This window comes from Euprymna scolopes, chromosome 10 (genome assembly GCF_053919585.1).
Source record: "Euprymna scolopes isolate OS-2025 chromosome 10, ASM5391958v1, whole genome shotgun sequence".
Lineage (NCBI taxonomy): Eukaryota > Metazoa > Mollusca > Cephalopoda > Sepiida > Sepiolidae > Euprymna > Euprymna scolopes.
The window spans coordinates 27,348,448-27,371,207 of record NC_136491.1 but is presented as its reverse complement, the minus strand read 5'-3'; the positions used below and the strand labels follow the sequence as shown (position 1 = coordinate 27,371,207).

General features: G+C 34.1%; 1 protein-coding gene across 6 annotated transcripts in view; it reads left to right on the top strand.

The window, feature by feature from the left end:
- The window catches only part of LOC145285889 (uncharacterized), a 131,027-nt gene that overhangs the window by 56,089 nt on the left and 52,178 nt on the right, over nt 1–22,760 (top strand). For 4 of the 6 annotated variants that reach the window (XM_080134350.1, XM_080134351.1, XM_080134349.1 and 1 more), the window contains exon 2: nt 7,703–7,788. The exons of the other annotated variants lie outside the window; for them this stretch is intronic. In XM_080134350.1, the coding sequence (XP_079990476.1) occupies nt 7,704–7,788 (85 nt within the window). In that variant the 5' untranslated portion in view covers nt 7,703. The remainder of the gene's footprint in view (nt 1–7,702; nt 7,789–22,760) is intronic. 6 annotated transcript variants of the gene reach the window in all.

Sequence of the window (22,760 nt, the reverse complement as noted above, 5' to 3'; positions counted from 1 at the left end):
TTAAATAATCACCCATTTTTAAAGTAATCACCTAGTTTTTTTTTAAGTAATCACCCATTTTTTTTAAATAATCACCCATTTTTAAAGTAATCACCTAGTTTTTTTAAGTAATCATCCATTTTTTGAATAATCACCCATTTTTTAAAATAATCACCCATTTTTAAAGTAATCACCTAGTTTTTTTTTAGTAATCATCCATTTTTTAAATAATTACCCATTTTTTAAAATAATCACCCATTTTTAAAGTAATCACCTAGTTTTTTTTAAGTAATCATCCATTTTTTAAATAATTGCCCATTTTTTAAAATAATCACCCATTTTTAAAGTAATCACCTAGTTTTTTTAAGTAATCATCCATTTTTAATAATTACCCATTTTTTTAAATAATCACCCATTTTTAAAGCAATCACCTAGTTTTTTTTAAGTAATCATCCATTTTTTTAAATAATTACCCATTTTTAAAAATAATCACCCATTTTTTAAAGTAATCACCTAGTTTTTTTAAGTAATCATCCATTTTTTAAATAATTACCCATTTTTTTAAAATAATCACCCATTTTTTTAAAAATGATCACCCATTTTTCTTTTTAAATAATCACCCATTTTTAAAGTAATCACCTAGTTTTTTTAAGTAATCATCCATTTTTTAAATAATTACCCATTTTTTAAAATAATCACCCATTTTTAAAGTAATCGCCTAGTTTTTTTAAGTAATCATCCATTTTTTAAATAATTACCCATTTTTGTTTAAATAATCACCCATTTTTTAAAAATAATCACCCATTTTCTTTTTAAATAATCACCCACTTTTAAAGTAATTACCTAGTTTTTTAAGTAATCATCCATTTTTTAAATAATTACCCATTTTTTTAAATAATCACCCATTTTTAAAGTAATCACCTAGTTTTTTTTAAGTAATCATCCATTTTTTAAATAATTACCCATTTTTTAAAATAATCACCCATTTTTAAAGTAATCACCTAGTTTTTTTAAGTAATCATCCATTTTTTAAATAATTACCCATTTTTTAAAATAATCACCCATTTTTAAAGTAATCACCTAGTTTTTTTAAGTAATCATCCATTTTTTAAATAATTACCCATTTTTGTTTAAATAATCACCCATTTTTTAAAAATAATCACCCATTTTCTTTTTAAATAATCACCCATTTTTAAAGTAATTACCTAGTTTTTTAAGTAATCATCCATTTTTTAAATAATTACCCATTTTTTTAAATAATCACCCATTTTTAAAGTAATCACCTAGTTTTTTTTAAGTAATCATCCATTTTTTAAATAATTACCCATTTTTTTTTAAATAATCACCCATTTTTCTTTTTAAATAATCACCCATTCTTAAAGTAATCGCCTAGTTTTTTTAAGTAATCATCCATTTTTTAAATAATTACCAATTTTTTTTAAATAATCACCCATTTTTTAAAAATAATCACCCATTTTTCTTTTTAAGTAATCACCCATTTTTAAAGTAATCACCTAGTTTTTTGAAGTAATCATCCATTTTTTAAATAATTACCCATTTTTTAAAATAATCACTCAGTTTCTTCTAAAGTGTAGTAAAGATCACTTAAAATTTGTAACATTTCGTTTTGTGTTTCCAATTCCAATTTGTGGCAAACATGTTGAGATGCGATAAAAACGAGCCAATCCTTTCTATCTTAAAGTTGTTCTTTATCATCTGTTTACATCTTTGTTCTTGATTGTCCAAAAAAAAATGGGATGAGGTTGCATTTGAAATCAGCTTATTTTGGAAGCTACTTATTCCTAAACCATTTATTCCGTCATTCCTATATGGATTTTCTTTTAGACTTGCCTTTTATGTTATCACTAGTAGGGCAACCCGATGTTGCTCAGGAATTAGTTAGAGATCCTGTTCCTAGCTCTTATCCTTTATATTACCATTTTTATTATCTTTATTTATCTTTTTATTATCTATAATTTGCAATTTTAATTGATTATGGGGTTGTAACTTAAAAACTATTTATAGACTTATTTTTAAAAGCAAACAAATTTCACAATTTTATAAAGCGAACACATTTCACAATATTAGAAAGTAGATAAATGTTATAATTTATGAGAGCAGGCATATTTTACAAAAGGAGACAAATTTTAAAATTTACAAAAGCAGACAATTTTTTTAATTTTCAAAAGCAAACAAATTTCACAGTTATCAAAAGTGGACACATTTCACAATTTTGAAAAGCGGACACCTTTCACAATTTTGAAAAGCAGACACATTTCACAATTTTGAAAAGCAGACACATTTCACAATTTTGAAAAGCAGACACATTTCACAATTTTGAAAAGCAGACACATTTCACAATTTTGAAAAGCAGACAAATTTCACAATTTTGAAAAGCAGACAAATTTCACAGTTATCAAAAGTGGACACATTTCACAATTTTGAAAAGCAGACACATTTCACAATTTTGAAAAGCGGACACATTTCACAATTTTGAAAAGCAGACACATTTCACAATTTTGAAAAGCAGACACATTTCACAATTTTGAAAAGCAGACAAATTTCACAATTTTGAAAAGCAGACAAATTTCACAATTTTGAAAAGCAGACAAATTTCACAATTTTGAAAAGCAGACACATTTCACAATTTTGAAAAGCAGACAAATTTCACAATTTTGAAAAGCAGACAAATTTCACAATTTTTTAAAAAGCAAACAAATTTCACAATTTTGAAAAGCAGACAAATTTCACAATTTTGAAAAGCAGACAAATTTCACAATTTTGAAAAGCAGACAAATTTCACAATTTTGAAAAGCAGACAAATTTAACAATTTTTTAAAAAGCAGACAAATATCACAATTTTCAAAAGTGGACAAATTTCTCAATTTTCAAAAGTGGACAAATTTCTCAATTTTCAAAAGCGGACACATTTCACAATATTAGAAAGTAGATAAATGCTATAATCTATGAGAGCAGGCAAATTTTACAATATTAGAAAGTAGATAAATGCTATAATCTATGAGAGCAGGCAAATTTTACAATTTACAAAAGCAGACAATTTTTTTATAATTTTCGAAAGCAAAAAATTTTACAATTTTTAAAAGCGGACAAATTTCATAATTTGCTGGAAAGGGACAAATTTCGCAGTATATTTTTATTCACTTAAATATAGTTAATAAAATATTTAGGCACATAAAAATAATAAAATTCTTTTCATTGTTTGAACTCTCGAGTATGCGTCTGAGACAGACACAGTTAATCAACTGAGACTATGACAGATATTTTGATCAAGTTTGGTGACGATTGGTCAAGCGATGTGGGCACTAGACTGTACATAAACAAGAAATATAATGACAACCCAACCAACTTGACTGACTTATTCAGATTACACAAACTCTTTTTCATCTCCAAGTCTTATATAGATTAGCTACTCACTGAAAACTCTTTTTCATCTCCAGGACGTATATAGGTTAGCTACCCAAAGAAAACTCTAGTGAAATTAAACATGGCTTTTAATTCAGAAGATTCGTTTCCTTCTTAAGTGCCAAGAAGCTTAACAGTCTTGGTGGAAATCGTTTAATTTCCAAATCCTGCCCTTCCTCCTCCAGTCCTTCTGTCATTTCTATCCCTCCTCTCCCTTTTGTTTGATCAGGAGGCCAAACTGGCAAAATTTAATTACCAATTTCCTGGGAAATGTTATTTCGTCAGATTATAGATTTGTAGAACATCATGTTTGTATTATTAGAACTTGTTTCACGCAGCTTGTCATCCCCAACGAAAGCAATCAATTGAATTCTTTCTTTCTTTTCTTTATTTTGAATCTTTTCCTACATTGGCAAAATGTATTTCATCAACTCTTGAGATTAACTGATTTGTTAATGTACTAAGCAAAGATGGCCGTCTCCCTCTCTCTCTCTCTCTCTCTCTCTCTCTCTCTCTCTCTCTCTCTCTAAAGAGTTTCACAACATGATTGAGAACAAAACTTCCATTGGGAAGGTGCGGGGCCTGTTGTGTCAACACTTGTAGATTATCAAGTTATACTGAATTACTTGTGCTAAAAGCATCTTTAGGGCTCTATTTCGTCATCCTCCCATGCATAGCTCCTACTAGTAGGGGGTCGTATATATTATTATAGAGTCGTGATTTCAAAAGTAAAAACAAAAGTATTTAGATGCCATCAGCTGGAATCGAAACCGAAAGCAAAACTGTAGCATTCAAAGCTGATGACGTTACCACTGTACCAACGTGACACGCATACAAACTGATTAAAAATAATACTGTCTGGCGTTCGAGCGCTTCGAGGCCTTCCAGGTGGTTTTCTTTTAGGTGTCTAACCTGTAGCTCTGAAATTTGCAACCCATAGCTGCATTGATTTTCTATCTGGAACAGCGTCTTAACTTGTAATGAACTCGGAAAGCTTTCCATGTTGCAGTTACCGATTCACCATTCTTCAAAAACATTTCTACAGTAAAAAGCACGATGTGCACCAGTCCAAACCACATTTTTTTGATGAGGCTGCCTGGAAAGAAATGGCAAGTTATTAGCTAAATGAAAGCATCATCGGCACTTGCATAAGTTGATTAGCAACATTTAGTTGAAAGTTTAAAATGTGGGAGATATTTCTGCCGCACCCTTTATAATGTCATGGCGACATGTTTCTGCTGGTAGGTCAACTTCCTTACGTTCTCATGAAATTTATACCCCCCCCTCTTATAGTGTACACTGGCTAAATTTACAACATTCATCATATTGTATCAATCCGAAGATTCTATTGTTGGCATTGGTTTCACCGATATTTTTCTAGTCAGAATTTTTCTAGAAAGACATCAGAGATTATGGGGGCAACCATATGATGTTTCTTTTTTTTTTTTTTTTTTTTTTTGGAGGGAGGGTATATTTTTTTGTTTATGTCTTTTTTTTTACTTGAGAGTCACCACTTATCAAGGCTGGAAGGTCACTCGAGGATAAGGATTAATGAATGTAAGGTGGTAGTGTAGTAATTGTTAACAGTGTACGTTAAGTAGAATTTGATTATTTATGTGGACGGCTCAACAAGAACTTGTTTACATTGGATTTGAAGGTTACTATGTTGTATTCAATCAGGAAGCAGTTCAGTGCAACAGTGTTCCATGAGCAGACAGTTCTAGGAAAGAAGCTTTGTTCATGGAATCCGTGTTTAGATTTAGGTACAGATAGAGAGTAGGGGAAATCATATATAATGGTTGTAGCTAGTTGAGTGTTTTTATAGAAGTTGTAGGGAAAAGAAAAGAGCGTCACCTACTAGGTTTTGAAGCTGATTTTGAACTCTATCAAGGTTGGATAGGGCGTGCTGAGCAGCTCTTGCCCAAATGTGGCAACAGTATTCCATTTTAGGGTATACCTGGCTCTTAAACAAATAGCGGATTGCATCAGCAGCGAGATACTTCTGTAACACTAGAATGTGAGTGATTTTTGTGAAACAAAATGAATTCGAATTTAGGACACTCAGGTCATCAGTCCGTGTCGCTAACCACTAGACCACTGTCTCCTCCACACGTCAGTCCGTATTTGTTCACCACTGAAACACCGTCACTTCTCAATTTACAATTTTAACTCGCTTACACTCACATACTTGTTCGCAGTATCTTCAGGGCTGTGTATTTTCTTTTTTTTTCTTTTTTTTTTTTTACAGAGAGGTGTTGCCATCCTCCCACATACAGCACCTAATATTCCCAAACAGTACAAGACCTATTAGGTTAGAAATTATAATGATAAATAATAGGAATAATAATTTTCAAGTCAAATAATTCTAAAAATAAAAAAACACAGAGAGCTACTGTGGAGAACAGCGCCACCTGCTTGTGTAATTGGCGATCCCAATCCTCCGTTGTTGTATAGTAAGGTCGGCGAAAGAAGCATAAGTCGCATAATAAAGAAGCAAATTACACTGATATACAATAACAAATAAATGTAAATTTATTTACATTTAATTACAAATCAAGTTTGTAAGAGTTTATAGCGAAAAATAAATGAGTAACGTTACTTGCGTTTACTTGCGCTTAGGCCGCAATATTCTTTGAGAGTTCAAACGTGGCTTGCCTATCACCAGAACTGACAGGTTGTTTCTGTCACGTCTGCATTGTTCTGAGGTCAAGTGAAAACGAGAGAGAAAGATACAAAATGGGCTGTATCGCCTCCTGGTGGCAAGGTGTGGTGTTACCAGAGTTGAAGGGCAATAATCATGTTTACCTTAAAGTCCTCCATTTCCTCCCATACTATACAATCAATTATTAATGGAAATTGGACATCTGTCTGAAGCCGTAGCTCTACTATTGCTATTATTTATGCTTAATTCAGCTTCCTCTACTATTTTAGGAAAAAAAGTGTAGTATCAGTTCTGTTGTCATAATACCATCCTCCCATGCATTATCTTCTCCTTTTTCCTTAGTGGTGGTGAGTAGCATCTGTTCCGATGTCACAAGGCTATCCTCCCAACCCTTTGAGGTAGGACAATATAGTATATTACCTTCTTTTTGGCGATGGCAATCGAGTATTTATTCTGTTGCAATTATAGCAACCTTTCAGGAATTAACTCTTTTTTCGGAGAACAGAGGGAGTGGTTCTGTTATGAGACTATCCTTCCAGGTATCACTTTCTCCTTTAAGGATCACAGTATAGTATATGTTTGCTTGTCATCTATACTAGGAAATGTACAGGGTGGAACAATACATTTGTCGCCTTAAAGAAAACAACACTACAGCTTTATTTTAAAACTTTTATTGAAAAAAAAATCAATTCAGGTAACTTGATTATATAGTAGAGCTGACATCTATTCAACGTAGCCACCTCGATACAGGTCTGGAACTGGGAGCATGCCTTTTCCACAAATGCCAGCAGGAGCTCAGTGAATACTCTGCAGATGGTGGCGATCAGGCTGGCTTTGGTGTTGTGAGAGGTTATGTTGGTGATGTTCTCAACTTATGACCAAACGAAGTAGTCCAGCCGGTTCAGATCAGTGGCCACTTGATTGCACCAGGAGGTCACCACACTCTTCACATCCAGGTACACTTTGGTGTTGACTTTCAAGCCAACTTCGAAGTTGCGCAATAGCATGATGCGGCCCCCACTTGAAATCACACCAAAGACTATAACCTTGGCTTTAAACTTCATTGAGCTGTTCCCTCAAGCGTTGAACCGTCCAGATTTGCATTTTGAGGGTGCTGACAATGGTCCTGTTGTCATAACTTGGATCGGTAAAGAGCATAAGTTGTACAGCGATGCCTTTCCAACCCTGCTCGTTGAACATTGTGTCACTTTCAAACATGATACAAGGTTCCTATCTATCGCTTTTGGGATTTGTACATAACTGGTTAACTGGTAGATGGTCTGCAGCAACAAAAAAAAAGAAAACCGGTTTTCCTTAAACGGAAATGGAATCATGTTGTCTTTTCTAGGGCGAAAATTTTATCGTTCCATACTGTATTAATAACTACTAATATTTTTATTGAGACAACATGTTTTAGTTTTTAAAAAAAGTAAAATAAATAAATAAATAAATAAAAACAACCAGTGTAATCCTTCTTTTTTGCTTTGCTTTTTTTGTTTCTTTTTGTTCAAATAAACATTGCCTTGAAACGGTTGTAAACAATTGTTTTAATATTTTTTTCTTGCAGAAATTATGCTGGTGCTTTTGTTTATCTTCCTTTGCATGTATTCCTAATCATTCTTGTTTTATGCCATACAGAATGTCAGCCTCTCCATCAAGGGAAGCCGAGGAAGTTCAGGTTGAACTGCAAGCATCTGGTGATGGAACCACCTCACACGTTAAACGTAAATATCGTTAGCTTTACTTGTTAGAGGTCAATGTTGTGATGTTGGTCCAATAAATATTGTTGACGTAATTGTCATGTGATTTCCGTATCCAATCACATTTCGGGCATGTATATTAGAAACAAGAAACCTGAAAAAGTGGACAATAAACAAATATATAACAAATAACTGTTACCAAAAACAGGAAAAGTTGCTCTTCTACCAACTTAAAGAAGGAAATGAGTGTAATATCAGTTCTGTTGTCATAGTATCATCCTCCCATGCATTATCTTCTCCTTCTTCTTTGGTGGGGGTGGGTAATATAGTATCTTTTCTAATATCACAAGGCCATCCTCCCAACCAAAGTAATGCTGCGCGCTTACGTTAAAACAACAACAAAGATGGCAGGCATGAGGTTGCCACCTTTAGAGTCTCGATAGTTGTTTAAAACAAAATGCTGGTAGAAATTCACCCAATAATTATTACAGTGATATTTATTTGGTGGATTAGTGTCAGTATTTTTTTTTTTTTTTTTTTTTTTTTTTTTTTTTTTTTGGTAGCATTTATTTGACCACTTTTTCAGGTTTGTTGTCTATAGTAAAACATACCCTACATTTTTTTTTTTTCTTTCTTTCAAATTTGTCATGATTGTTTAGCAATTTAAGTTCCATTTTAGCAGTGGCATGCAAGGTTTGATGATAATTTGATAATTTGGGGTGGGGGGATCACCTTTTTGATTATATGCCCCAAATACTCAAGTATAAGTCCTAGTACTGAAAGGTGCTTCTGCATCAAAAGTTATTGATGTGAGAGAGATAACTCTGTTCGACTAAGAGATTCTTTTTTGTTGTTTTGTTGGGGTTTTTTTTTTTTTTGTAATGTTAACTTTTTTTTAAAATATACAATTCCTCAGGTTTGAGCTTCCAAAATTATTTTTGAAAAAAGAAAAAGTGAATCTCTTAATCACACAGTTATCTGTCTCGTATCAATAACTCCGTCTGTGGAGCACAATATTGCAGAGCTGCTTCCTAGTTGATTATAGCATGGTTGTTTCCAAGTCCAGTGTAAACAAGTTCTGTAACAAAACCACTGACATGTATGCAAATGACCAAGTCGTGGTGTGAGCGTTATGCCAGTGAGATTGGAGGAAGAGGAGAAAAAAGAGAACAAAGCAGAGGATAAATAGTGCATGGGAGAGTGGGAAACTTTTAAGCACGTGTTGACATGGCAGAGTATTTTTGTTTGTTTTTAAACATGTTGTAAAAATGGACTTAAAACTCTCCTGAGTCTGAGACTAGTGCTAAATTTATAACGTCGAATAACGAATGGTGTTCCACTTTTTCTGACCTGTGTCATCGGCCATCGCCATTCTCTACACATGTAATGGCATGACAGGAACTTTAAAACAAGGTGCATTAATCCTCCAAACTTTTAACAAGATTCTCGGACGACCGTATACAGTAGAACGAATTGCAGACATAACAGCTGAGAAGAAAAACACCACGTTACAGTTTTTGTTAAGCTGCCCTCTTAAATAATTAATTACTACCCAATTTTTACTATCACTGATGATCATGGAGTTGTCTACCCTGACACGCATTAACCCTTATTCTTGAGAAGCCAAAGCACCCTAATAAATATTATGAGAACAGGAAATAGATTATGATTAAACGACCTCCTCTTACAACGACCTTCATAATATATGTCATTAATATTACAGAGGACCGTGATCTAACCTCCTCAGCATGCCAATGCATCTGGGACTATTTTCAGTTAATTTTAGTCTTACGGAAATCATGCAAATATGCTTCTCGACACTATTTCAAAACGCCTTATTTTATAAAGCCATAATATTTAATTTTTTTTTCTCTTTACACTGAATTTAACGTTTCATACCTACGGTATTTCTGTTTATAATAAATAAGAATTCTGCATTAATTAAAATATAATATTCATATGAGTATTTTACGACCGGGCAACGCCGGGCGGTTTGCTAGTAAATAAATAGAACTGAAACTGGAATCTGCTCTCTCTGGTGACTAAAGTGTATACTAGAGTTGTCTCCCCTGACATGCATTAATCCTTATTCTTGAGATGCAAAAGCGCCCTAAGAAATATTATAAGAAAGGGAGATGGATAGATTATGATTAAACGACCTTCTCCCATCACTACTCCCCCCTCCCTCTGCATGTCAATACATCTGGGACTATTTTCAGTTACAGGAATCATCTGTTTCTCCACACTTTTTCAAACCCCCTTTCGGCAAAAATTATCTCTGCAGCGCCATCTGTTGTTGCTCTGACATTGGCAGGGATGGTCAATTACTGCTGGTGATATGTAAGCAGGTTTTTTTTTTGTTTTTTTTTGTTTTTGTTTTTTTACATTGAAGTCACCACTTATCAAGGGCCAGAAGCCACTCGGGGATAAGAGTTATTGCGTGTACAGTAATCAATGGGATAGTATCGTAGTAATTGTTAGTAATGGAGATTTGATAAAGTGTCTTACTTAAGGGGGCGGTTTATCAGGAATTTGTTTATGTTGGACTTGAAGACATCCAAGTTGTAGCCAGGTGGGAAACAGGCAAACGGAAGAGAGTTCCACAGGCGTGCACTTCTAAGAAAGAAACTTTGTTCATGGAATCTACGTTTTGATTTAGGCACAGATAAAGAATGGGGGAATTATTGACAGTGGTTTCAGCTAGACGGGGGGGGGTCGTGAAAGATTAGCGAGGAGGGACCAGAGATTGGAGCTCAGACGAGCACTTGCCATGGAAGTAACGATAAAACAAAGACAGGCTCGCAACGGCTCTTCTGTGGGAGAGAGGTTGCAGGAAAGAGAAAAGGGCATCCCCCACTAAGCCACAAAGTCTATTTTGTACTCTGTCAAGGCAGGATAGACTGTTTTTAGCAGCTCCTGCCCAGATGTAGCAGCAGTACTCCATCCTTGGATGTACTTGGCTTTTATATAGATAGAGAATTGCATCATATGAAAATAAATATAATACTTTATTAACTGTCCTGAAGTAAATGTTATTCATAAGTCTGTTGTATTTAATTGGACGTCTGAGGTTAAAGGGCGGATAAAATAGGCGTTGATTGGGTGTAGAGTAACTTTTTACTTACAATAGTGATGACGGAATCCAAAAGCCTGTATGTATTTTGTAAATTGGTTGCTTGTGTTCATTTAATGGTTAATTGCTTTGTTGATAATTGGTAAAGTCAAGTTAGTCGTGGTGAGTATACAAAAGACACCACAAAAAGAAAACACGTATAATTTCCTTTCATATGTTTATTTCTGTGAAGACACGGACACTAAATTAAACTGTAACGTGTAACTATGCCATAATATTAATTCTTTTTTTTTTCTTTGCACAATTTAAATGCAATAAAATTTAATAGCAAAACATTATCGTTGTTTGAGAGACCATGAGAGATCATTTTTCAACATGTTTGTATCTTACTAATTTATTAGTGCATTATAGTAAAATCAATAGCTATAAATAAATGTGTGTGTGTGTGTGTGTGTGTGTGTGTGTGTGTGTGTGTGTGTGTGTGTGTGTGTGTGTAAGGACACTTCTCAGCCTATATACTCCACAAATTTTTTATCTACAGACTTGAAATTTGGTATATAGGGTATTTAGATACGTGGTAAAACTTTTTCATCAGTTTTCTGCCAAAGGGTAAAAATTGAAAAATTGGTACTTGGGGATCATCGGATTTTTATCTGTTTGTCAATTTTGTCAACTGTTTCACGAATGCACGTGCATGAATCGTTCACACGACAGATTACTTATATTAAGAATAAGTAGGTTTGAAAGCACTTTTAAAGATCGTGTCAACCTGGCTTAATGGTTAAGAAGTGAAATGTTTTAAAAAAAAAAAAAAATTATACACGCATGCACATATCTCAGTTTCTTTCCATTTATTATTTTTTTTACTTCATTTTTATTAAAGGAATTTAACGTTTCGTTTGATACCTACGGTACTTCTGTGTCTAATGAATAAAAAAATCTGCATTAATTAAAATATAATATTTATGCATATTTTACGGCCGGGTTGCATGCTAGTAAATAAATGAAATAAAAATCTGAAACTGAAATCTATTCCCTCTGGTGATTAATGTATATACTACAAACAAGAGCTCTCTCTCTCTCTCTCTCTCTCTCTCTCTCTCTCTCTCTCTCTCTCTCTCTCTCTGAACCACGTTCTTGTAATGACCTTTTTTCCCTGTTGATTGCGGTACGATGCTCGTCCATTGTGTAGTTCTAGGAGGTCCATCCTCCCGGGCTTTGCCTTCTCTTTTTGAGAAGGAGTTAGTTTATTGCTAATTACCTGAAGCGCCCCTACTGGGTAATACTGAGCGGGCTACCTAGGAATTTTTTGCTGGTCAGAGTACACTTCCTGGTTGGCACTGACTTTTCCATCACACTCTCTGACCCTTGTGTCAAATTTCTCACTGTGAGAAAGAAAGAAATACACCAAACTGACTCAGCCAAAACAAAACACCTCTTTTCATTCCCCCCCGCCCCGCCCCCCCCCCCTTGGTCTTTAGTGAGAAATGGGAATCTCGTACTTCATTTAGTCCCATTTTGGCCAACGCCATATGTAATTGGTTTTTTACTCATCACAATCAATTTCATGGTGTGCATTGGGAATTTTATAGTTTTAAAAAAACTCGCGATGTTCAACTTTATAACTTTTTCATATATTTATTGTCTGTAACGTATCAAAAGAAATTTATTACTGGAATCTACTTCCCTTGGTAGATAACTGGGGGCATACACTGAAACTAAGAGCTCTCTCTCTCTCTCTCTCTCTCTCTCTCTCTCTCTCTCTCTCTCTCTCTCTCTCTCTCTCTCTCTCTCTCTCTCTAAAAAAAAATAAATTTCAGAACTCCTTCTTACGAACGCCGCAATTTTTTTTTCTTTTTTTTTTTTACAAAGGGGTCACCACACATCAAGTCCCCAAAGCCACTCAAGGATAAGGATTAATGTGTGTATTGTAGTAATTGGGACAGCGGTGTAGTAATCGTTTGCGGGAGGAGGGGGGAATTTGGTATAATCAGATTATTCATGAGAACGGTTCAATAACAACTTCTTTTAACTTAAACCGTAATTCACAACACCACCCCTCAACATCTATGCTCTCTCTCTCTCTCTCTCTCTCTCTCTCTCTCTCTCTCTCTCTCTGCTGTGAAAAACGTGACTCCTTGTCCTCTCCAATTCGTCCTTCTTCTAGCCACTATTCCCCTCATATGCAAATCAATGTTCACTTCCACAAACATATATATACAAGCAGTTCACCACAAACATATACGGTGGCTTCAATAGATTTCTAAACTTTTTTCGTATGGGCACTTTTATTCATAGCACACACATGAAGCTCTAGTTCCCTTCAAAGTAATCTTCTCCGGCTGCAATGCACTTGTACCATTCCATCAACTTCTGGAAGGCCCCATGGAAGTCCTATTGTGTGAGCGTGTCAATGACCCTCGTTACAGCCTCTTTCATCACCTCAATTGTCTCATAACGACAGTCTCTAAGGTTTTCCTTGAACTTAGAGAATAACCAAAAGTCACAGGGAGCAAGGTCTAGACTATAGGGAGGGTGAGGAACTGTCTTAATGCCTATGACCTCTTTTTTTCTTCTTATCTTCTCTGAACACCCTTGGGACAAACTTTACACAAATCTTCTGCATCTTCAGTTCCTTGCGAATAATTGTGTGTACAGTTTCCAAACTGACATCAAACTGTGCGCTCATTGTCTCTATAGACACACAAGAGTCCTTATCCAGGAAATTCTTTATATGGCCAATCAACTCTGGTGTTCTAACTTCCTTACTCCTCCCACACCTCTCATCATCCCTCACAGACTCCTTGCATTCCTTGAATCTCTTATGTTACAAAACAACTGGTGCTCGATTCATTCAAGATGGTCCAAAAGCAGTCTGAAGCATTCCATACGTTTCTATGGCATTTTTCCAAGTTTAAAACAGAATTTTATTGCATGTTCTTCTAAAGTGTCCTTACGTCCAGATTGCATTTTTTAAATTCATCAACTGTGACAATCAGGCTTTAGTAGGATGTATTCCAATTCCTGCTGTAGCTGTTCATTTGAATCTGAAATCATAAAAAAAATTGGTCAGTCATCTCATAAGATGTATAGCAATAACATACTGAATTTTCAAGCGTCTACAACAATTTTAAATGCCTGTACAAAAAAAAAAGTCTGGAAACTTATTGAAGGCACCTCGTATATACAAACAGTTTTCTTTCACTTGCTTTAGCGAGATAAGTTTCCACTATATACCCCCTCTCTCCATATCTATGCATCACAAATAGCGCACACAGAGATGGATCTCTTCTGCCATGAACTCCTTCAAAGGAAAACAATACAAGCTTCATACTTCATTCTCACATAGACTATCATCTAAAGTTTCATTGAGTCGGCATCCTTCTATAAACGCCCTATGAACTAACCGCTCATTCTCTTCCGGGCAATGTACTGATGCATTATGGTCGAATTTATTTTTATTTATTTATTTATTTGTAGAGGCAAGTAAAATGAACATTAAAGTAAATTATAATTTTACTTTCGAACTAAAAATACAATCTAAGACAAATCAATTACATCCAAAATGTGTGGGGAAATAGGTCCATCTTGAAACGTTCGCCCTCATCCCCCAAAAAAGTTAAAATAAAAAAATGTGTGACAAAAATGTAACAGTAAGCATGCAAATAAGATGAAGCCATACTCCCTCCCCTCGAACCCTGTAGAAGTACTCGCCCTAGGTGGGTTGAACTGGCTTTCTCCAAAGCAGGAAGTTTTAAGGTAATATCAGATTCGCAAGCGGTTCTCAATCGTTTATATATCCCCGTTAGGGGAGATAAAGACTTTAAGTTTTGCAGTTCTTTTGCAACAGTGTCGACGTCTTCCTACAAACAACGTCTGGTATTCCCAAATGGTCACCCATCTGGTACTGATCAGGCTCAGTGTTGCTTAACTTCGATAGGCTAACAAGAATCTGTGGGTGATGAATGAAGCCATGTTGAGAAATGACCTCTCAAAATCTCTCAGATTGTGATAGTAATGTTTTCTTTTTTTTTTTCTAAAGATATTACACACATATTTTTTTTTATTATTTGTAAGGGAAATAATCAAATAGCTTGATCTGTGGGTTTAGCGGCATATCAACCCTTTTTTTTTCAATTAATCTGAAAATATCACAGCTTTTAAAAACGATTTCTTTTAATCTATTTATTGTGCTTGTTTGAGTATCACTTATTCTAATAAATAACCAATAACCATACCATTTCAACAACTCTTGGTGAAACATATATATATATATATATATATATATATATATATATATATATATATATATATATGTTTTTATTTGTTTTTATTAGCGATACTTTTGAATTAATTCAATTATTTATACGAAAGTGCATTTTTACCTAAATGCAAGTTGGGAATAATTTTCCCCTTGATCAATTTTGTACCCCCTAAATAGGGGGTACCAAATATATATTATTTTTAAAATATAATTATCTACTGACACGTGTTTCGTCGTCTACTACTCATCAGAGTGGCTGACCACTCAGATGAATCGTAGACGATGAAACACGTGTCAGTGGCTAATTCATTTATATACACACATATATATATATATATATATATATATATCGGCTTGGTGCAAAAATAGTGTCATTTTTTTATGTTTAACTTCAAAAGATCATGACCCTGTCGGTGGGGCATTAGAATACACCGATTGCCCCCCTGCAGAGGGTAAAAGTCCCTCAATGGGAGTCCTGGATATGACCTTAAACTATATCCAGTGGTGAGGCCCCAGCTTGTGGGCTTTGGGGAGTGTGGAGCCACCCTTTAATTACCATTGCTCCCAGGTCCACTCTGACCCAGAGTGGTAGTACCTGTTAGGGTTCCAACTATGGGTTGAATAGAAACCGACTTAAAAACAACAAATATATTCTATTAAAAAATTTTTCTTCAAAATCTTTGGATTCGGCATTAAATAACCCGAAAAGGGTTGATATGCTGTAAAACAAAAACAACTAACCAACCAATCAAAAGATCATAATAAATTTTCATAATAAACTTTATTAATCAAAATAAGAGCCATTAAAATCGACACATTTTCCACAATGAGAAACAAATTTATTTATCCCACTAGCATAGAAATTCGGAGTTCTGGAAGCCATGAAGTCATCGAAGGCCAATTCGGTATTATCTTTTATTTTTTGCACAGGAAGTTGTTGAGATGCTTGAAAAAGTGATAATCAATGGGCGAGAGGTCCGGTGAATATGGTGGATGAGGCAGTCTCGTGGCCCAATTTGTTCAGCTTCTGCAGGTTCCGTTGAGCAACATGCAGGTGAGCGTTGTCATGGAGAAGAATTGGTCCCTTCATATTGACCAATCTCGGGCATATACATTGGAGCTTCTGTTGCATTTCATCAATTTGTTGGCAGTATTTCTCCGCGGTAATCGTTTCGCCTATATTCAAGAAGTTGTGATGGATGAGACCGGCCGCAGACCACCAAAAAGTCACCATAATCTTTTTTTGGTGCAATTTTGGTTTCGGGAAGTGTTGTGGAGCTTCTCCAGCATCCAACCACTGTGCCGAACGTTGACAGTTGTCGTAGAGCATCCACTTCTCATCGTACGTCATAATCTGCTCAAGAAATGGGTTGTTTTTGTTGTGCAGAGGGAGTGTAGAAGACACTTCGAAACAACGATTTGTTTTTTTTGATTATCGTTCAATTCATGCGTCACCTATTTATTCAACTTTTTTTACTTCCCAATTTGCTTTAAATGGCGAACGACTGTTGAGTGGTCGACCTCAAGTTCAACAGCAACTTCTCGTGTGGTTTTGTGAGGATCAGCTTCAATTAAGGCTTTCAAATGTTCATTATAAACCACAGTCGGCTGGCCGTGACCATCTTCATCCTCGAGGTTCTTGTCACCATTGCAAAATTTCTTGAATCACCGTTATGTAACACGTTCGTTAGTGGTTCCTGGGCCAAAGGCATCATTGATATCACAGCTTTTAGGCCTAGTTTAAACTGGAACAAGAAAATCGTGTGGATTTGAATTTTGTCCATGCTGTCGAAAAGCCTGCAAAAAAAAAAAAAATAAAAAGTAAGAAATTAAAAACGTTAATGAATAACACGATTCGATAGAGCAAAAAATGCGCTTCAAAATGATATACAACATGGCTATATATATATATATATATATATATATATATATATATATATATATATATATATATATCAATGAATTAATTAAGAAATTATATATAAAAGTAACATATGTGAGAAAACGATATTGTTTTTGCACCAACCTAATATAGACTAGCAGTGTTACCCAACATTGCCCGGGATTGAATGATGATCAATGCGTGTTTCACACTCTCATATTTTTATTGTCGTCGAAATGGATGAAATCAACCATCTTTTAATCAAATCATTTAATTGCCTACTCTAGTTGGGGACCCATCGTGGTGCACTGGAAGGAAGCTTCACATGCCTCCCCACAATGACTTATCCCACTATACATTAGTCTATATTGCACTGTAGAGAATCTACTGTTGATTTTATCAAATTATTTTTATATAATGGGTTGAATTAAAATTTTAAATGCAAACGTCAACTATCATGGTTCAATTGTGCTCTAAACAAAAACATTCATTTTGAACGTGCCCCTGCCATATCAAAGAACCTACTGTTGATTTTATATGCCAGGCCTTTCTACTTGTCCAGTGATAATGGCTTGAATTTAAGTTTAAAATGAAAAACTCAAGTAAGCTGTACTCTAAACAGAAACATTCATTTCGAACGCACCTCTGTCATATCAAAGAACCTACTGTTGATTTTATATGTCGGCCTTTCTGTTTGTGTGGTAATAAAACTTCTCAAATGCATTTTTGATGTTAGGCTGTATAAGGCGTTAACTTTGGTCAAAATCGCCTGTCTCTTCTTTCATCGGATATTTTCGATTATTGACACTTATTAAAGACATTACGATACCAAACCTAAGAACACTGTCTATCTAAGAACACTGCCAGACACGCAAAGTAAAAATGTGTGAAATTTTTACAAAAATCGGCCCAGCCGTTTAGGAGTCCATAGGAAACGAACTCAAACCCACACACATACACACACAAAGTCCCTTTTATTTAATAATATATATGCACACACACACACACACACACACACACACACACACACACACACACACATATTAGAATGATACCCATTCTAGGGTGGGTGAAATTAATTCCCTGAGCAGGACAGTTTTGCACTACTTTTATATTCCCTCCTTGATGCTACTAAACTTTATGTCCAGAATCCTTATTTCAATTTTGATCCAAATCCATTACATGATTCTGACTCTAGAAAATGTCTGAATATCTTAATCTCAAGAGATTTTAAGAAGAACTTAAAATTCAAAGAAGTTTTCTTAAGTGGTCTCTGATGATTATAGGTCAAATTCAATGCAAATCTTTTCAGCCTGTTTACATGGCTTTGCTTTTATCTATATAGTCCTGAGTGAATTCATCAAGAAAATATTTGGCACATTGTTGGTTGGCCCATTCTTCCACTTTTTTTGCAATGGAAGTTCTTTGTGTATTTTTGGCGATTCTTTTGGCCTATTTCTGTAGCAGACTTGTTTTCTGATTCTGTCTCATTTTATAAGACAGTCTTGTCCAAAATGTTTGACCAGTTTCGTGATGGACATAGTTCTGCTGGCTCTTGTTTCATGGTGTTCATGTACCATTTTTAAGCTTGGATTTTGGAAGCTCATAAGATAGTGTCCAGCACTCAAGATAGTTGCACAATGTGGATAGGCAATCTCTGAGAAACCCATACCTACACTGATTTACCCCAAAATATGTGCTCTTTTACCTATATTTATGAATTCCTTCGGTTTATTCTTAAAATTTTCTCTACTATTTCTAAACATTCTGTTGTGGTGTGTTAATCTCATATCAAGTCTTGTAATTACTGCAGTACCCAATGTCCAAGGTTTGTTCTATTTATTTGGGTACCTCATTCTTATATGATGCTAAACCCCTCCCTCCAAGCCTAATGAGGTTTATTATTTTATTACTGGAATTCTTTGAGCTGAGTAATTTGTACATTTATTTATTTATTTGTAGACAGTTATCTTCATTTTCATTGTTGTTGTTGTTGTTGTTTCACAACGTTTCGACCAGATAAGAACGAAAAACTTGGATTTATAAGACCAAAAAATTCAATCTTGATCACCCTTTGGGACTCTGAGCACAGTGGATAGAGGCGTTGAATCTCTATGGTTCCAGGTGAACATTGTCTGAAGATAGAGGTTTCAATCCTACCCAAAAGCTGGCTAGAGGATCAGTTGACCCAAACAAGGTGAGACGACAATAACTGTGGAAGGCAGTAATTACTGAGGATACAGTTAAGAGACTCAGCATTCATATCTCGTTGTAGGTAATCACCTGACGAAGGCCAGAGAAATAGCTGGCCAGAACGTCGTGAAACAACAACTATGAAAACGAGGATAACTGTTGAGGTTTGACCCACTGATTTGATCTCTCACAGCTTCTGGCTATTCTGAAAGGTTTGTGCCACTCTCGCATTCACGCGTCTCTCTTTTTTAACGAAGACCTTGCTCTATCTTCATCCTCCATTTCTGTTACGTCATTCTTGCTTTCTTACATGTTTTGTTCCGTTTTATGTACCTCTGGCTAAGTTCCTTCTTTTTAGTTTTAGTGTTTTTTTGTTTTTTTGTTTTGTTTTTTTGCCTATTCTAGATTGTCCGGTATGTTCATGCATCCTATCGACGACTCAATTGTTGTGACATATTTATCTTGTTTCAAAGCAGCAGTAGCCAGTGCCCAAGATTTTTTTTTTTTTTTACAAAGGGGTTACCACATATGAAGGCCTGGAGGCCACTTGAGGATAAAAGTTAATATGTGTATTGTAATCATTGGAATAGTTGTTTAATGATTGTTTGTAGCAGTAATTTGGTATAATTAAATTATTTACGGGGACGGTTGAATATTGTAGTCAGCTGGAAAGCAGACCAGCAGAACAGCGTTCTACAGTAAACTCGGGGGTTCATACTTTCTCGACGGTACTAGTGCATAAATGATCCCAATAGATTGCCATGACGTCATTTCGAGCCTGAGTTATTTTTATGCAAAAAAAAAAAGAAAAAAAAAATTTGTTTATAAAGAGCTACAAGTTGATTCAAGTCAGCTGACCAAGTTTGCATGCAGCTGACTTTTAGTGGAAATCTGTTCTCTTAGAGTGCTTTTCTATTAGTTGCTTTCAACAATATCTTTCTTAATCTGCTTTCCAATCTTCTGAGATTTTTTTTTCTGATGAGTCTAATGCACTTCAGCTTATTTTGCTGTAAGCTGTGCTGATTTAATGTCCAATTTTTCCCCCTTATCGCTATTTTCTTTTTTTTTTTCTTTTTTTTTTCCAGGTTATAAAAATGGTAAGACATCTTTCATTGAATTACTTATCTTTAATAATAAAATTTGTCAGACATTTTGTCGTCTCTCCATGGCAATTCACGTTCAAAGTTAACTTTTTTAATTTGGATTATTCAGAAAACTATTCTTATGTCCGTGTGGTGCACTGGATAAAGTTGTTAAGTAACAATCGGTTCTAAGCAACAGTATTCTGGAAATAGCAGATTCAATCATTACTATAGTTGATACTAACTAAGAATGAAATAAAAATTACTCAAGACTTCTACCAGATCATGGCTGGCGAAATAAAAACAATATACCCTTGTGGATTAAATAGAAGGTTCAGTTTGAAATTCCGTATAAAGTCCAGAGTTCGACATGATGCACCTGATAAAGTCAGAGGTTACACTAGTCGAAACGTTGCGAGAATAACAATAATGATGAGAATAATAGTTCGAAAAATACAAATTATCAATCCACATCTGCAAAAATTCTAGAACAATATTTTTTAATTAATTTTTTAAGTGTTTTATAATTGCAAACAATTTTATTCAATTAGTGTAATACCAAACGGTACCTTATTTTTTTTTTTTTTTAAATATAGCTTTAAAAAAAACTCTCCCGAACAACGCCGGGTAAATATAGGTAGGAATGTATAAATCAAAATATTTTAGGAATTTGTAAGTTAGGTTTTAGAAGATCCACTAGCATAGTTGCTATAAGTTTCTATGTATTACTACCGTAGTCCTTTAACGTACGTACGTACGTATGTCACGGTTTCCGGATTATAAAATATTTGATTGGGAGATCCTATTTATCAAAAAGGGGGATAGAAGGTGATAAAATACTACAAACATTAAATGACTATACAGACACAGTAATCTAATATTGGTAGTATGTTATCAACTTCTATTCTATTTTTTTTTTTACTGTTAAATTAAATACTGAAAATTATACTTAATATATTATATCTATATAAATTATATCTATATAAATACAAAATATATATTTATGAATATAAATATATATCATTATAAATATGCCTATAAACATTATATCTATATACATATAAATATTATATATATATAAAGTAATTTAATTTTTTGCATGTAAGATTTGAAAGATTCCAGAATATTCTAACAATTATCAAATGATGCTAAAAAACTATTTTTTTAGAATTATATTAAAATATATAGACTAGGTAACAAAGAAAGCAGTAACAGAAAGGGCAAATGTAATTTATTTTAGCCTCTCTCCTAAAATCAAATAAGAAAATTAGAATTAGCGACAGTCAACTTTCCTAATGACACAATTACGTTTTTGCTAAATTGTGTATCTGAGTTCTGGAATGATTTCTTTGTAAATGTGTGACTTCACAAAATATTCCTAGGGATTTTAAAAGATTTTTCGAGATTAGAAAAGATTCTTGGAAATTAAACAAGATTCTCGGAGATTAAAAAAGATTCTCGGAGATTAAAAAAGATTCTTGGAGATTAAAAAAGATTCTTGGAGATAAGAAAAGATTATTGGAGATAAGAAAGAATTTTGGGAGATTAGAAAAATTCTTGGAGATTAGAAACATTCTTGGAGATTAAAAACATTCTTGGAGATTAATAAAGATTCTTGGAGATTATAAAATATTCTTGTTAAATTATAAAATATTCTTGTTAAATTAGAAAAGATTCTTGGAAATTAGAAAAGATTCTTGGAAATTAGAAAAAATTGGAGGATTAGAAAATATTCTTGGAAAATAGAAAATATTCTTGAAGATTAGAAAAGATTCTTAGAAATTAGAAAAAATTTTGGGGGATTAGAAAAGATTCTTGGAGATTAGAAAAATTCTTGAAGATTAAAAAAGATTATTGGAGATTAAAAAAAATTCTTGATGATTAGAAAAGATTCTTGGGGATTAGAAAAGATTCTTGGAGATTAAAAAAAATTCTTGGAGATTAGAAAAGATTCTTGGAGATTAGAAAAGATTCTTGGAGATTAGAAAAGATTCTTGGAGATTAGAAAAGATTTCTGGAAATATCAAAAGATTCCATGCAAATTCACATGAGATTTTACAATTTATTTTTATGAAAAAAATATTTGAGTCAGAGATTTTTAAAAATAAACATTTGTTTATTCATCTAAGTTAAAGTATTCCATAAAAATTACTGTGAAATTGAATTTAATGAATAAAAATATCAGAAAGTCGATTGCAATATTGAAGAATACATTTCAAAACAAAAATAACGGGTGACGTGAATCCCATTTTCTCTTATCATTGCTTTTTCTATGCTGAATTATTAAGCACTGTATCAGCTACAGTGTTTTTGATCGCTTTGGTTCGGGCATACCCCCTCTCTCTCTCTCTCTCTCTCTCTCTCTCTCTCTCTCTCTCTCTCTCTCTCTCTCTCTCTCTCTCTCTCATGTCATTGCTTTACACACTGAAATAATCAGCATTGTCTCAATATGAAATATGAGATGGCTTAAATAAGTTTCCAGACTTCTTTCATGTGGGCACT